The sequence below is a fragment of the Giraffa tippelskirchi genome, chromosome 1 (assembly GCF_054371585.1).
Source record: "Giraffa tippelskirchi isolate mGirTip1 chromosome 1, T2T-mGirTip1v1.2.pri, whole genome shotgun sequence".
Taxonomy (NCBI): Eukaryota; Metazoa; Chordata; class Mammalia; order Artiodactyla; family Giraffidae; genus Giraffa; species Giraffa tippelskirchi.
The window spans coordinates 15634783-15653063 of NC_137275.1; the positions used below are offsets into that span (position 1 = coordinate 15634783).

Here is an 18281-nt window from a genome sequence, read left to right on the forward strand (position 1 = left end):
TCTCTTGTTCTTATTGTCAGGACTTAAAACCAAGTAACATTGTAGTCAAGTCTGATTGTACATTGAAAATCCTAGACTTTGGGCTGGCCAGAACAGCAGGCACAAGCTTCATGATGACTCCTTATGTGGTAACTCGTTATTACCGGGCCCCCGAGGTCATTCTGGGAATGGGCTACAAGGAGAACGGTAAGGATGCCTCTGAGTAGCAGCCACAGAAACTATAAAGAAACTAAGTATGTCAAGAGTAGTGTTCTCTCTCATGTATATGAATTTTTTAAAATAGGGCTACCAGCCTTCATAGTCAGACGTTTTCAAAAATTACTACTAAGAAGAATCAACATGAAGGATCTTCTGAGAAGCAAGCTTAGCTAGAAGAACATTGAAATGTTATAACTCAAAAGAATTATACAGTCTGATTAAACAGTCATATGGATACTGATGAGCACACGTGCTGTAGATATTCAGAAACACTGATATTCAGAAGGCAGCTCAACTCACAGTGAATATAAACAGGAAGAAATCCATCTATTGCATTTTACCATTTGGCTTTATGTCATGTCTTAAACTGATGTCTCTAGACCTAGGAAAAGACAAACAAAAAGATACCACAAATCCTTGGTGCAAGAATCTTCACACGTGCTCAATGCATAGTTATTTTAGAATCCAAATTGTTCAAGTTGGATACATACTGTTCTGTAAGTAGTTAAGGTAGCAATTACCTAGTAAGCTTTTATAAATTCCAAAACCATACAGAGAGAAAAATATTAAATTTTACACTGCCGCTTTCATAAAGAAAATCTAGTATTTATAAACATTTGCAAAGAAAAGGTAGAAAGAATCTTCAAAATATATTACAATTTGATTTTATTAAAATGAGGATTTATAAAAATACTTATTAGAAAGCACTGCAATATATTATTTTGAAAGAACAGCCCTAATAAGTAATGAGGTGTTTTTAAAAATATCCAATATATTCAGGAATTAAAACTGTTTTAAAGTAGAATTGTATATGTATACTTAATATACTTTCATATTTATTTTGATACTTTATTAAGTTCCTGGGAAGCTGTAAGTTCTATAGAAATAATTATCATTGTATTTTTATGTGTAGGTGCTACAGAGTACTTTTATGAAAATTCCCTGGCCACCAAAATTTTTAAAAAATTTCTTGTGTTACCTCCAGAAAGTGGGAACCAATTTAAAAAATTCAAGAATCTACAAAAATCTGTAGGGGAGTCTGAATTTGCTATTAATGATTTTCAGATCTTTGCTGAACACAGATGGCATGTGATTGCATCCCTTGTCCTTCCCTCAACTAGAAAGGATTGCAAGTTTCTGCCTCCGTTTTTTGGCTTCTCTGGATCTGTGGAGAAAGCATACCTACCACCCTTGTGCTGCTCTCACCCACGTGTGGGATGAGAGTTATCATGCACAAAAACCCGCTTGCTCCCACATCAGGCATGCCAGCTCTCCTGTGCACCGAACCCTGCCTTCCTCCCTCAAGGAGCATTTTAGCCTAATGTTTTTGCCCAATTCCCTTCATCCTTACTAAACAGCAAGTTGGAAGAGGGTAAAGATTAGTAAGAGAAGGTGAAGTATGTTTCGTTAACAAGCATGGCAACTGAGAAACCAACATATGTGCATAACAACTTTTTAACACCATTAATACTCTGTTTCCTTCATGACGCCTTTATACATGTGCAAATTAATTATACATCTTTTTTCTTGAAATATTTCAAAAAGGAACTCAAACTGGTATTTATAAGAATAACTTCTGAAGGAAAAACTAAGTCCTGAATATCAGTACTTGATTAAATTTTCAGTGTTTTTTTATTCTTCTTAATTATTTTCTTATCTATAATTCAAAATAGCAGTATTGTTTTTCATAAATAAGAGAGGCCAACATTTCTCAAGTGATTAAAATATATTTCGAATTAGTAAAAGAAGTCACTAATACTTCTGCCTTTAAACCATAGTTTCAGCCATTTCCTAGTTTCTTGGATTTGGCAGTATGTACCTTATTTTAGACCAAAAAAAGATGGTCTCTAGTTGCCTTATTCCATGTAATTGGGTAGAACAGAAAATGGAAATAGCCACCCCTAAGAGATGATTATGATTACTTTCTCTCCCTCCAGCGAATGACATTGAAAACCCTTTGGTGGCTTTGAGCTGTAACCTGACATGGAGATAAGTTTGGTTAAGCTGGTGCATGTCCACGTTACCACTTTATGGCACTAAAGGATAATTTAAGACACTCACAAAGTAATTTTTAAAATTTGAGTTCTTCTACTAGATATCGTTTATGTCATATTACAATGCTGGTTTTAATTCACCTTTTAGGCCAACTTTTGGTGGGAGACAACAATTTGTACCTTCTAATCAAACTGTTCTTTTTCCTCCTCCTTCAGAGATCAATTATCTTAGTTAACTTTACTTTCCTCCCTTTTCTTCACCTCCCTCTCTCCTGTTCTAGTGGATATATGGTCTGTGGGATGCATTATGGGAGAAATGGTTCGCCACAAAATCCTGTTTCCAGGAAGGGACTGTATCCTTGTACCTTTTGCTGCAGCTTTACCTGTTTTGTTCTCTCTCCCTTTAAACACATAATGATTTTACCAGGAGAGTAAAGATAGAAGCAAAAAGTTGGGTAAGTGGTGTAACTGCGATAAAAAGAAAAGTGATTATTTCTATAATCTGACCAGTACTGAAGATTGCCTATCTCAATAGTTTAATTACATTTTTGATGTTTTTTTTCTTAAATTATTTTCTTATCTATAACTCAGAATAGAAGTGCTCTTTCTCATAAATAAGAGAGGCCAACATATCTCAAGTGATTAAAATATATTTCAAAGTAGCAAAAGAAGTCACTATTTGCAAGTATTACCCATCTTTTTTCTAAATCCATTTTATGCTTCTACAAATTTAGGCATGATCATTTCTCTTCTTGCCAACATCTTAAGCTTCTGTCCACACCTTTACTGATTTGAATTACTCTTGACACTATATCCAGTCTTAAGGCACATCTTCCTTAAAACATGAATTTCCAAGTTTAGAAATCATAATTATTAGTCAACTTGCTGAAGGTCAGGTAGGTTTAAAATAGGCTTTCCTCATTTGACTTGGAGATGTGACTTAGGCATAGATAATCGCTTTTCCAATGAAATTTAGAATTAAAGAAATGAAATGTACAATGTGGGGGATGTAGTCAATTAAAAAAAAAAAAACTGTGTTGATTTGCATTCTACCACTGAGTCTTTAGCTAGATTTCATCAGGAATTTTTTGGACAGATATCTCTGATTTGGAATTATTAAATGAGCTGGTGATACGAAATATGATAAGGAGCCCAAGTGCAGACTTAAAAGTCAGTGGGGAAGCTACCTAAAGATATTATGTATTGCTTAAGTTAAATTTTACTTAAATATGGGTCAATAATTTCCACATGAAATATATTGAAATTAGTTCATTTTCCTATAATTAAAATTATAATTTAATGTCTTAGTCGTGACCATATTTAAAAATTAAACTAAACCATAGAAATCCTTATTAAACAATGGATTATATACACTCTGTGTTTTGGGGTGAAATTGTTTCATTAATCTTTATATGAAGTTATTATCATTTTGTAATTAGAGCTTACTACCTGTAATAAAGGGATCAGAACACTAAAGTAACTTCACTAAACCATGATGATCAGACACAATTTTGGGGGCTAATGGAGCTTATTTATGGGGAGAAGACTCATACCAATATTTTAGCATAATGAAATGATTTCAGCATTTACTGGAAGTAATATCAAAGTTTAGTATATGCTAATTTATACCTTAACTACGTCCAAGATTCTTCACAGACAAAACAAAAACAAAGAAACAATCTAAGTGAATAATTCACTTAGAATTATTCAGAGTAATTTCTGTTGAATTTTTCTGAGGCTGAAAAATGATGTTATAGTACTCTGTGATCATAATCAAAGTTATTCTTCTTTCTGAATAGAACTTTTTAATGTTCCTTTAAAAAAAATCTGTATTCTAAGTAAAAATAGTAAAACACCTTGAAAAATTGGGAGATCTTAGGAAATTATCATTGATAACTGAAGTTTTCGCTATTTTCCTGGGTTAAAATTGTCTTTTCACTTTGAGGAACATTGTGTGGGTTTCTTGACTATTGACATGACCCAGATGATATCACAAGGTAGTTTCTTGATGATTAAAGTGTTGGCAAAATACATACATACATATTTACTTTTCCATTCATTAGTTTGCTAGCTTTTGTAATATCCAAAGAAACATTTTTAAAGTATTTGTTTTTATTGTGTAAATAGTTTCTTAATTATATAAACATGCACTATTATACATTCAATTTTCATTATGGTTTTATGATTAAAACCTGATTCATAGCATATATGTTGATGCAATAATAGTATTACTACTAATTCTTCAGTGTATGATGAATTTCAAGTTAGAGAAAAATAAATATGCCAGGTCTCTTATTTTCTATTTTCTTTACATAGTCCAATGACCATATAAGAGGCATCAAAGACTACATTTAATTAAGATCTTGTTTCTTTTAATAATAACTTATAGTACAGCAGTTTTATAATACTGTCTTAGAAGTTTGTTTTTCTATTTTTTTTTAAGAACTATTTAGTCACTGACTCCTTCCACAACCCAACCAGGGCATGCTGTTTTCTTGATTACCAAAGTCTCATATAATATCAGTATAGTTTGTATATACTGTAATATCAGTTCTTTCTTTAAACCTGCATCTTTTTTTAATTAAACTTTTTATTTTGTGTTGGAATATAGCTGATTAACAATGTTGTGATAGTTTCAGGTGGGACTATTCTGAAAAAATGAGACTCAGCCATACATATACATGTGGCCATTCTCCACCAAACTCCCCTCCCATCCAAGCTGCCACATAACATTGAGCAGAGTTCCCTCTGCTATACGGAAGGACCTTGTTGGATATCCATTTTAAATAGATATGCTCTTTCTACCTTTTTATTTCTATTCTACTTCAAATGGTTGCACCTGTTTTGAACAAGGTCAGGTGGTATTCCTTTATTTTGAGTTCTGGCTAGAGTTCTCTGGATCTGGGGAATGATATAAATAGGCACACCATATTCATTTGAAACTTCTGGACCTCAGGCATGTTGTTTCTGATTAAAGCTGACAGTTGAGCTGCTAAAACACTGTTTCTTGCCTTTCCCTCTGAGGACATGAGAAATTTCAGTTAGAAAGAAAAGAATGTACATATAATCTTTCCAAGAAAACAAGTTATTAAGGAACAGGGAATGATTTGCCAAAATATCATATATTTGAAGAAATAAAGAAAACATCCTCAGATTAACTAAATATCACATCTTTCTAAGCTTGAAGAAATGAAAATTAGGGATAGTCAAAGTAAGGTAAACAAAAATTGGAGATTGTAGATTATTATATCCATCTAGTACAGATAGATACTTTTAATCCTTCTTCCCTCTTTGAAATAACTTTGCTTATTTCCTAATAATCTTTTGCAACTAATACATTTTGTTATAGTCTGAGTCTTCTACCTAGTATTACAGTAATAAAACATTACCTCAAACAATACATACTTTATAACTTTAAATAAAGTCAGAATTTAAAAATAGTCGTTCTTTCACACCCAAAAGCAAATTGCCAATAATCACAAACATTTGAAAAAAGAAGACTTAACTTCTTTTTCTTAGTATTTGCTTAAGAGGATATTTTTCACCATAAATTTGTTAATACTCTTCCCTTTATTACTTGAAGAAAATCTGAGGAAGCTGGAGATTCTGAGATTATTTGAACAGATGGAAAAAGACCAGAGTTAAGAGGAAAATTCTTCTCCCAGGAAATTTAGAGGAGGCCAGGGTACACTAGAGTGGGGGTCCCAAACCTCCAGGATCTAAAGCCTGATGATCTCAGTGGAGCTAGTGTAATAATAATAGAAATAAAATGCATGATAAATGTAATATGCTTAAATCATCCTGAAACCACCCTCCTCCTCATCTCTGGTCCATGGAAAAATTCTCTCCCATGAAACTGGTCCCTGGTGCCAGAAAGGTTGGGGACCACTGTACTAGAGGGCAGAATAAGGCATAACTGGGATAAAAGAAGGTCAGAAGGATATATTGAAGGGGCAGAAAGTGAGGGAGGACACAGAGAACCAACTTTGGTGCTGGAACAGAAAAAATAAATTGAGGTGGTGGACCTAGATGCCTTGGAGAGAAGCATTTGGGTGGCCATGCACATAGCTCCACCAGGACTGCCGGTTCCCCCAGGAGCCCCTGTCTCCCAGAAATAGATATGCTGCTGCTAAGTCGCTTCAGTCGTATCCGAGTCTGTGCGACTCCATAGACGGCAGCCCATCAGGCTCCACCGTCCCTGGCATTCTCCAGGCAAGAACACTGGAGTGGGTTGCCATTTCCTTCTCCAATGCACGAAAGTGAAAAGTGAAAGTGAAGTCGCTCAGTCGTGTCCGACTCTTAGCGACCCCATGGACTGCAGCCCACCAGGCTCCTCCGTCCATGGGATTTTCCAGGCGAGAGGACTGGAGTGGGGTGCCATTGCCTTCTCCAGGAATAGATATAGAAAGGTTTAAAAGCGTATTGCTTTTCCTTATCCCTCTGCAGTTCTGTAGACAGAGTACTGGAAGATCTTGAAAAATAAACTGAACTAATCGAGAGAGTAAAACTACAAACAACAAAACACATTCCTTAGTCATTACTGTGCTATTCCATTCCAACTGCCCTTGGCCTGGTTGGCTCTTAGGACCAAGTCCACGAACAGTGATAGCCTGTTGCGGAACTCTCTCCCTTCAGCAGTCTGACGAAACTCCAGAGCATAAGGGTTCCAAGAACTGGCTCTGGTCCTCTTCATTTTAGTCATGAATGCTCTCCTAGGAGCTTCAATGTATTTTGTATAATACCTCCTTTGCCAGCCTTACAAACTGGCTGTGATGATATATATGTATATATATTACATCATCATTAGATGTTTAGATGTTTACAAACATACGTGTATGTGTGCTAAGTCGCTTCAGTCATGTCTGACTCTTTGCGACTCTATGGACTGTAGCGTGCCAGTCTCCTCAGTCCATGGAATTCTCCAGGCAAGAATACTGGAGTGGGTTGCCATGCCTCCTCAAGGGGATCTTCCTGACCCAGGGGTTGAACCTGTGTCCCTTATGTCTCCTGCATTGGCACGTGCGTTCTTTACCACTAGCGCCACCTGGGAAGCCCCTTACAAACATACACATACCTATAAATACCTTTAAAAGATAAAGAACTCCAATTTTTTTGGCATGGAGTTAGTTTGGGGGCACCTTAGCCCAAATATAACCTTCAAATTGAATTAGATAAACTATTGACAAATAGAAATAACCAAAAGACCACCTAGAAAAAAAATTCTCAAATGATGAGAAACCAAAATTATCTGTGAATTAGACAGTAAAAGGAAAGAAAATGAGTAATTCGTCACTTACTGAAGCACTTCTGCAAGTTGATGTGCAAAATGAAATGAGGATAATTACCCCAATCTTCAGGGAGCTTGTATTTAATTTGGTGATAATGTGAAACATTCAGAGCCAAGCATTTACTCTGTGTTCATCAGAACATGAAAAGTTTAAAGAAAAAGAAATTTTTTTTCAACACCAGGATTTCTTCAAATTCCTTATTTACACACTGCAGAATTATACAGATTTTAAAGATGACAAAATATTTTGGTGCAATAAAAAATGACTTAAGCCTTTTTATGGCCGAGTATTTTGAAAACTATTATTCTACAGTTTTATTTATAATTTAGCATAAAGCTAAAAATTTTCTTCTTCATTGTAAGTTTCGATGGATTTTATTCTGTTTTGTTAAAAAAGAAAATCAATGATATAACAGCTATAAAATAAAGTTTAAAAGTTAATATGATGCCATAGAAGTTATAAAGAAAGAAAAGCAAGTTGAATAGGTAGACCCAAGGGGAAAAATCTTCCTCTGTTTCCTGGAACTAGAATATTTAGCATTGTGTTCCACGAATGTTTTTTATTTTTCTTAGTTAGATTCACAGGTGCAAAATAGGTACATTCACAGTTTATTTATGCATATCAGCAGTCTTTCATAATTCTATCTTTGCACTAAAGTTGAAAACAATGTGTTTTTGTAAAATATCTAATTAAATTTTGAACTTTAAAAGCAAACTTTTTAAAGAAAGGGTGTTCTGATTTTAGAAAACCATATTAAATCTTCTTCTATTGTACTTTGAAGTGCTTGTTGAAAAGAGATTTATCAAAACCCATTGTCTGAATCCTATGCTAAATGAAGATATAATTAGGTTAAGGAGAAAAGCAGTGCGGTCTCATAATTGTGTTACCAGAACCGCATGATCTCCTAGACAGGAAACATTTGTCAGGTTGCTGGATAGAAGCTCACATAGTCCAAAAAATATTTCATCATAAATCACAAATCAAGCCACTGGGGTGTGGAAATAGCAATAAAGTGCTTTCTATATTTAGATTTAAACTGACACAACCTTGTTGTTGTTAAGTCATGTCTTACTCTTTGCAACCTCATGGACCGTAGCCCACCAGGCTCCTCTGTCTATGGGATTTCCCAAGCAAGAATACTAGAGTGGGTTGCCATTTTCTTCACCAGAGGCTTCCCTGGTGGATCAGCGGTAAAGAATTGCCTGCAAATGCAGGAGATGCAGGTTTGATTCCCGGGTCAGGAAGATCCCCTTGAGAAGGAAATGGAAACCCACTCGAGTATTCTTGCCTGGGAAATCCCATGGACAGAGGAGCCTGGCAGGCTACAGCCCATGGGGTTGCAAAAGAGTCAGACATGACGAAACAACAACAAACATTTAGATTTAAACTGTCATGACCTATATGATTTTATTTCTATCTCTCGACTAGAGTAGAAAAATGATAATATAGCATAATCTAATGCCTGACAAATGATACACTTGAGATTTTCTCCCTTAGAAAACTCATAACCGTATTTTAGTAACATCAAAACTTACTAAACATTCCTTCTAAGGAAAGTAAATCAGTTTCTTTGTGTCACAATTGCAAATGAACCTGCTTTCTGGAAATACTGATGATGAGAGGAACGTAATGATCAGAATCATGGAAGGAACTAGAATTCTACCTGGGTGGCATTAGTGTACAAAAATCTTATAGAGACTCAAATACCATATCAGACTGTCTCAGAGAGCAACAAAATCCAGTTACCAACTGTGATTGAGTTTGCTAATTTCTTCTAAGATCTATGCACAGTCAGTATTCATTGGAATATCTTGAAATTTTCATAAAATAATCCATATGCTTGATAAGCATATAGATGTATTAGTTGAGGGAGGACTATCAGCCCACCTCCCCAAAAGATTTAAAAAGATCTAGTACCAAATTCTTTTATTATCTATTTCTTGTTTTAGTTGTGATGACTAATTAATAAAATCCCTCATTGGTGGCTGTTGCGATGATGTTCTCTTGACATTTCATCCTGTCTTGAGTAATAAAAATCTATATAAACTCACATGCATCTACTCCCCTTTTTGTAATTTATAATGGTGGTGGTGGTTTAGTCACTAAGTCATGTCCAACTCTTGCAACCCCATGAACTCTAACCCACCAGGCCCCTCTGTCCATGGGATTTCCCAGACAACAATGCTAGAGTTGGTTGCCATTTCCTCCTGCAGGGGCTATTCCTGACCCAGGGATTGAACCCTGAACCCGAGTCTGCTGCATTGCAGGTGGTCTCCTGCATTGCAGGCAGATTCTTTACCAATTTAGCTTCCAGGCCAGGCATAAGGCTTAGCATTTCTGTGGCATAAGCGTGGAGAGTCTGTAGGAATAGTGAATTGTGAGGAAAGTTAAATGGAAATTGGAATTTGGAGAGGTTTCCAGGGTATTATAACTCAGAAAAGGTACATTAAATAAAATGGAATTCAATATTTTCATCAGTAGTTCAGATCTTAAGTTTGTATCTCTCTGCATTATTTTCACACAAAAGCTTTGTGATCTATTAAGTCTACAACTGTAGCTTCTATCATGAAGATGTATTTCCACAAATGTTCTGCTTTTACTTTGGAATATCTGTATCCTGCAGAGCCACATAAGTGAGAACTGGGAGACACAGCAGTTATTAAACCAACAACTATCTAGAGCCAAGCGAGACTGAAATAACCCCAGGACTAAGACTTCTTGTAGGTCATCTGTTGTTATTGTTGCTGTTTAAAGGCATAGGTGAGGGAGAAGAAAATTCAAGGGATTCTAGTCTGAAAGAGGAAAATTTGTCAGTTTTGCAAGAGTGGTCAGGGGTCATAAATTCTATTTTAAAATTATTATTTGTTTTAGAGAACAAGGTAATTCTGATTTAGATAATGGAGAGAAATCCCATAGAGTCAACTGTGATTTAATACGTGGAGTGCCTTTCAAAGTGGTTTCACTTTGCCCAGTGAGTGGTAAGCTTCCTTCATCAGACATTAATATAAGATATAGTATAATAGTATATAAATATTAAATGAATAAGCCTTCTCCATGTATATTTAATTCTAATATATATATACATAATACATGACACATAACAGACATTTATTGAGAACTTACTATACTCTAGGCAATGTGGAAGGATCTTTACCAGGCATAATCCTTTTAAGTCTTAACAATTTTTTGCATGATAAATGCTGTCTATCATCCACGTTTTAGAGGATGAAAAGAGAGATGCAGTAACTTGGCCAAGTTGATACATTTAGAAGCCTGGGCTTCCCTGGTGGCTCAGACAGACACAACGCAGATGGTCTGGGTTTGATTCCTGGGTCAGGAAGATCTGCTGGAGGAGGAAATGGCAACCCACTCTGGTATGCTTACCTGGAGAATTTCATGGACAGAGGAGCCTGGCAGACTACAGTCCATAGGGTCACGAAAAGTTGAACACGACCACGTGACTAACACACACGCATAGAGTAGAAAGCGATGGCATTGGTTCTGCAGCAGAAAAAAAAAAAGAATATCTGCCAGAGATAAGAAATTTTTTTTTATTAAATAAAATAGAGAAATAGATGTTTTCTTAACTAGCAGTTAGGTTTGTGGCAGAAATAACCTTTCCCCAAATGTTTAAATTGATGCAAGCAGGAGAAAACCTTGCTTATTGAAACTTTAGCTCTCTCTCTCTCTCTCTTTTTTTAAAAATCTATCTCTCCCACAATATCTCTAAAAAATAGATACACGGTAAATAACAACTTAGACTGGTCACTTTGATAATAAGAATATTTGCAATTCAAAAGCAAACTTTGTTTTAAGAGAATTTTTTTGCCCTTTAATCAAAGTGCTCACAATACCAACCTCTTGTGAGACAGATATTATCTTGAATTCCAAATGCATTAATAATAAAGGGATGCACAACTGTTTGCTCTATCTTTTCCTGATCTTTTTGCATGTCACTTGCTTTCCTAAAATGGAAGCAAGACAAATTTGCTTCTCTGGGTATGCTTGTCACCTTCATAGCTATAACCGTTTCTTTGCAGTGATAACTCTGTTTAGGTATTTGGTCAAACTTTGCATTTAACCTGAGTGAGACCTTCACCTGGGAAAGAATCTCGAGGAATTCTGTAAGGTCACTGCCAAATTACAATATATAATTGGAAGAATAAGTGGAGCAAAATTCTAGTGTGCTATCTTAATGTCTTTCCCTATTTGTTCCCCCTCAACTTCCCTTATTCTTCTAGGTTAATTTTCCTCCTAAGAATGACTTATCTTTCTTTCTGAGTTTTCAGTAGGAACACGTGAGTAACCAAGGGCAGTTAGAAAGCAATTGTTTTTATGAGAATAAGACAAAGCTTCCTGTTTAAAAACGTACTTCTTTGGTGAGAGTCAATGAAACTGAACCAGCATATTCCAAAACACTCATTCTTGAACTGGCATTTTACTTCCGGAAATTTATTCGTATTTATAAATAAGAGTAAGTGTGTTTTATAAAAGAAACCCTTTCTTCTGAGGTTGCAGACAGCATAGTCTTTCTTTTTTTCTTTCTCCAAGTGTGGTATACAAAAGAATGAAAGAGAAACCAATTTGCATGTTTCCCACATTAACACAATCTAGAATAATTTACAATACAAATCAGTAGGATTCTAGGAGACGAATGCAAATTAGACCTTTTAAATCAGAACCTAAATTAATCATTGCATTATAATTGCAAAGTAATATCATCATACATTAGGTGGCATTGAATGGCATGGTTAGTTCCGTTGCATAGCAGAAAGGGCCCTGACATTCTTGTGTTCTCCCCACCCCACTGTTTTAAAGCACTGTTAAGTGTTTTAAAGCACTGTTATCCAGTCAGCAAAAGGTCAGACCATTGCTCCAAGGCCTGGGTAGTGAAGTGTTTTTGTTTATTTGCTGTTCTATTCCTGTCTTCTTGTTTATCTTCATTTCATTTTTGTTTTCAGTTGACATGTGGTCAGTAGGGTGCATCATGGGAGAAATGATAAAAGGTGCAGTGCTGTTTCCTGGCACTGATCGTATCCTTCTTAGAAGCCAAAGGTCTCTATGGGTAATATTTTCAATCAATTCCATTAGGTCTTCAATATAATACTATTGATGGTATATCCTCACTGCCCTTAGAAGGGTTCTATGAAACTCCAGTGTCAAATATTTACCAGCTGGCATCATGGTAGAGTAACCTTGTCTCCTAGCAAATTGTATGTAGATAATATCGTAACACATATGAAACATTCAAATGCTATCAAAAGATCTGCCTTAATTCAGTCTTATGAAACTAATAACAATGATATACTCTATTATGTTTTACTGTTTTTTGTTGTGAAAGTGTTAGTTGCTCAGTTGTGTCAGTTATATCCATAGCTAGATAATAAATGACAAAATCTTTTAGTTTAAGACTACAGATTTATGCTTTTATACCATAAGAAATATTCACTTGGCATGGAAATCTTTTATCAGTTAAATTTATGTTCACTCATAAATGCAATCAGTGTATTATTAACACATTCAGAGAACACTCACATGCATTTCCTTTTAAAAATGATCTTCTAAAATAATTTTTCTCATTTTCTTAATTTCTAGGAATAATAGCTCCATTACTGCTCTTATTCTCTCCACATTATTAATAAGTACAATGATTAAAGCCTCATTAATTAATAATGATTGTATGAACTATCCAAAGAAAAAATGTATATCACTTGGTTAAGTAAAAGTGATCTCTTAAGTAGCTAATAATTAGCAAGTAAAGATTCTATAGGCTCTGCAGTATTAAAAAGATATGGAGAGTGTGATTTAGTGTATGGGTTTATAATAACTTATTTTATTTAGTCAGTTAAGTATCCTACTCACAGTCACTTACAAAAATATCATGTCATTATCATACTAAAGATAAAATGATCATTACTTAAATGATCACCAATTGAAAACAAAATTGAGCCTATAATAATGGGATTTTAATGTATAAAGTAAATCTAATTAATAATATTGTAGCCTAACCATGTAATTAGCCATTTACTTTGAGGATTAATATGTAACATATATTAGGCCCATGCATATATTCTCTGTATTAGTGGACAAATTTACAAACAGACTGAATTAGACACTCAGTTTTTGTGGATAAGAAGCTTAACCTGAAATGTTTTATTTAGTTAAAAATAAAGCTGCACTATTTTTAACTCTATTTTTACTAAAAATTTTTTTTTAGTTTTAGATGACACACATTTATTTCTAAAAAATTTATGCCTGTTTTGCAGTATTGTCTTCTGCATATAAGTTTTACTAAATAGTATCTATAAGTTTATCACATTCATGTTTGTGTTAATACTCTTTAAAAGTCTGTTAGCATGATAAAACCTGAATTCCTTCAGATTGAAAAAAAAAACAACAAGATTTCTCTGATACCCTGTGGATTATAAACTTGAATTTGGACTTTGAACATGAATATAAAACAGTTAAGTTTTGCCTAATTTCTAGACATTTGATAAAAACAGACTCAATCTGTTAACTTTGTACTCTTTGATATTTTAGAAGTTCATTTTACTTGAATAATTGATGATTGAAATGAATTGTTTGCCACCTATAAATTAAAATGATTAATTTTCATTAATTTTCTTATACTTTTTATTAAAGAAAATCAAATCAGATTTCCACAACTGAGTTATTAAAACAGATTAACATTTCTTAGAATCCATTTTTTTTTTAAGTTGCTTATCATTTAAGTTGGTTATCATTTCTTAACTTGATACCAAAATCCCTTATAAGTAAACCTTTGGGTTGCTGCTAATGTTAAGAAGTTCAGATTATCTTTTCACTACTTGGTATTTTTATTTTTGGTTATTTATGGAACTCTTGTATAGGGATATATTTGAATTTTTTGAAGGACAAATGGTAATTATTTTCTAAAGTGTCTCCTCTGAATGTCAGATGTGGTCTTTCCATAATTTCAAACATGTTGAAATTTAAAATCAGAATTTTTCAAGCAAACAGCTTATGAACACTCAGTATCATAATGTTAAACTCTTAAAATACAAGATAGATTACTTATTTTTTGAAATGCCCTATTATTAAACATGACATCTGAAAGTGGCAATAAAATTATATTTAATCTACTTGATATATAGTGTATTTAGTATATATCTATACATTGTAGGCAGTCATATTATCTTTATTTAACATATCATTTATATGAAGACATTCTCAAAATAAATGATTGATAAGAGTCAGTGAAATATGAGCTATACATGTGTTCTTAATACATAAAATAAGAACAAAACTTAAAAATACGGTCTTATACCCTTTATTTTTTATACCTAAACAAATTCACATTATGTTTAGCCTTGAGAAATTTAGATAACCATAAGCAGTTCTTAAAATTTAATGCATTTTTATGCTACTTAATTTGTAGCTGTGTTTTTGTGCTGTGTGCTTAGTCACATAGTCGTGCCCGATTTTTTGCGACCCCACGAACCGTAGCCTACCAGGCTCCACTGTCCAAGGGATTCTCCAGGCAAGACTTCTGCAGTGGATTGCCATTTCCTTCTCCAGGGGATCTTCCCAGCCCAGGGATTGAACCCAGGTTTCCTGCATTGGAGGTGGATTTTTTACCGTCTGAGCCACCAGGGAAACCCTTTATTATTAGCTGTATTTTAATTAAATTTTTATTCAAATCAAATGTGTTTAACTTTCTACAGAAAAATCAGAATTCAACTACTGAGATACTTTTCTATTGGTAGGTCTCCTAATGAATTTCTCCCTGGCAGACACTTTTACTTGAAAATTACAAAATATACTATGCAAGTGAATTTGAAGAATATTAAATTTATAGTTTTTGAAAAGATCAATAAAATGAACACACATATATTACCACTCAGGTTAAAAAAGTAGAACATTATCAATACCTATGAACTTTTTGTGTGTGCTCCTCCTCAGTTATATCCTCTCTCTTCCCCAGAGGACACCACATTCCTAAAGGCATGTTTTTACAATCTCTTGGACTTTCCTTATAATTTTACCACATGCATATTTATCCCTAAACAACATATCATTTAGTTTTATCCATTTTACATATTGTGCTATTATTATTTAGTGACCTGCTTTTTTTTGAAAGCAAGCTTTTTTTGAAGTTAGCATTATATTTTTAAGATTTATCCATGTTGATACATCAGAAATAGTTCATTCATTTTCATTGCTGTATAGCATTCCAGTATATGAATGTTCTATTAATACAATAAATCTGTTCTTCTGTAAATAGACTTTGGAATATATTGAGTTTTTGTTTTTACTTTTATTAACAATGAATATATGTTTCTAGGAGCACATGGACAAGATTCTTTACGATAAATGCCTGGGATCATTGTTGTTGTTTAGTCACTAAGTCATGTACCAGGCCACTCTGTAGGATTTCCCAGACAACAATAAGAGTAGGTTGCCATTTCCTTTTCCAGGTTCCTTTTCCAACCAGGAACTGAATCTGAGTCTCCCACTTGGCAGGTGGATTCTTTACCACTAAACCATCTGGGAAGTCACACCAGAACTCATAAGTGTGCACATTTTAAGCTTGACTATGTATTGATAACATCAGATTGATTTCCAGAGTAACAGTATATATATAAAATAACTGTCTACTCCACATCCAAACCAACTCTTAATATCGTCAGATTTGTTTTTAAATTTGTTAGCAATCTCTTGGATGTAAAATACTATTCATTGGAGCTTTTATTTATATTTTCTTTACAAGCATCTTTTCCTATTTACTGGCCATTAGTATTTCCTCCTGGTAATATATCTTTTGCTTTTGACAACAATTTTTTAAATTGTATTTAAAAAAATTAATTTGTAGGAGTTCTTTATTTATTCTGATACCTAACCTTTGTCCATTTTATGTGTTGCAAATATCCTTTCCTTTATTTAGAATATTTTCCCATTTTATTTTATATTGATTTTGGAATTTGCAATTTGCTTTTTTTATAATTCATGTATTTATATGTCTTTCTTAAGAATTCTTTGTTGTGTTTATATTCTCTTTTAGTTTTGGTGAGAATGTTTTAAAGTTTAATCTTTTATATTTAAGCTTATAGCTCACTTGGAAATGATTTTTGTGTATGGTGTGAAAGAGGAATTTCATTTCCAGTTACTGACTGAGGAAGAATAGCTAATTCTTTCTTCATTGTTCTATAATGCTGTCTTTGTCATAAGTTTTCATATTTAGGTGGAAGGGGTGTTAGATTCTTGGCTCTGTATTCTGTTTCATTATGAGGTTTTTTTTTTTCTCTATACTACAACTATTCTTTCTTAATGAATACAAGTGTATACTACACACATGTCAGATAAGATAAATATCTTCCTTCTTTGTCTTCTTCAGAAGTACCTTAGCCATTAATGAGCGATTGCTTTTCCTCAAATATTTTAGAATTGGCTTGCTAAGTTCTATAAAATGATCCCTATATGCATTTATTTTGGAATTGTATTGAATCTATAGTTCAGTTTGTAGAGAATTTCTGTTTTAATTCATATAATTTTTATCTCTCTCCTGAATACACAAGGATCTTACCACATACTAATAATTTAGATCATTACTGTACCAATTTAAATATGCTATCTATGCTCGGTGTTTTAGTTCTTTTCTTTGAACCTCAAAAATTGACATTATCATTTGGTTATGTAAAGGTAGAGTTTGTTTAGATTTACCCTTATGATTATAATTTTCTTGGCTTATCAGTATTTCTTGCAATTTGACCCTTTACTTTGGGATTATTTTCTTTCCTTCTGAAGTATATCCTTTAGAAGTTCTTTAGAAGTCTTTGATGATAAAGCTGTTTTTTGATTTGTATTCCCTACTAGAAAGATAGCTTTGTTGGATATAGAATTTTAGATTGACAGTTATTTCTTCCAGCATTTTAGAAGTGTTTTTCCACTGGTTTTTTCTTTTTAATATTACTGTTGAGTAACTCACTGTCAGTGTGATAGTCATCTTTGGACATACTCTGTCTTTTTTCCCTTCTTTCATTTAGGAATTTTTTTCTTGGTCTTTGGTTAGTTGCTGTTTCTCTCCCATGTGACTAGGTCTGGATTTCTTTTTATTTACCTCTCAGGATTCCCTTTGTTACCTAAATTTCAACCTTTCTCCAATTCCTGGAATTTCTCAATTTTTGTTTCTTTGAATACTTTCCCTCCCTATTCTTCAAGTTATCTCCTTGAAAAACTCTAATTGAACATAAAATAGACATTTATTTATTCAACAAATATTTTGAGTACTTGCTATGTGCTTATATATAGGGATATATAAGTAAAGAAAACTGACAAAAATCCTTGTCATCATGAAATTTAAAATAAAAGGCATGGTATATTAGAAGGTATTAACAACTAAGGGAAAAAAGGAATCAAAGTGCTAGGATGGAGGAGGCAGGGATTTTCTCCTTTCTTTTCGAATTGAAACATAAAAAGTTTTATCAAGTATGCTTCATATAGCATGTTTTCTTTACCTCATATAAACTTCATTGTCCCTTCTAAACCTTTTTCTTACAAAGTGTTGTACCCAGAAATGAGTGTACTCTTTCAGAGAGGTTTTCACAGAACAGAGTAGAGAGTTACCAAAACTGTTAAATAGAATTTTGTATTTCTTTTAGTATTAGGAGCTGTTTGTATCAGCTACTTTGCTTAATGTCATTTTACTTACCGATTTTAAAAGATCTCAAAACTTTTCAGCTACGAAATACAGATGTCAATTTAAATGATTTCCAAGACATCTTCCAGTTTCAAAATGCAGGTAGAGTCAGATCTAGTCTTTATG

General features: G+C 33.6%; 1 protein-coding gene across 50 annotated transcripts in view; it reads left to right on the forward strand.

Moving 5' to 3' along the window:
- MAPK10 (mitogen-activated protein kinase 10) overlaps positions 1 to 18281 on the forward strand; it is a 364716-nt gene that overhangs the window by 269674 nt on the left and 76761 nt on the right. For 44 of the 50 annotated variants that reach the window (XM_081581714.1, XM_081581593.1, XM_081581559.1 and 41 more), the window contains 2 exons: positions 21 to 186; positions 2474 to 2545. In XM_081581714.1, coding sequence (XP_081437840.1) covers positions 21 to 186; positions 2474 to 2545 — 238 coding nt within the window. Of the gene's footprint in view, positions 1 to 20; positions 187 to 2473; positions 2546 to 12441; positions 12514 to 18281 lie in introns of all 50 variants that reach the window. The other 6 variants (XM_081581955.1, XM_081581897.1, XM_081581888.1 and 3 more) reach the window with 1 other exon arrangement.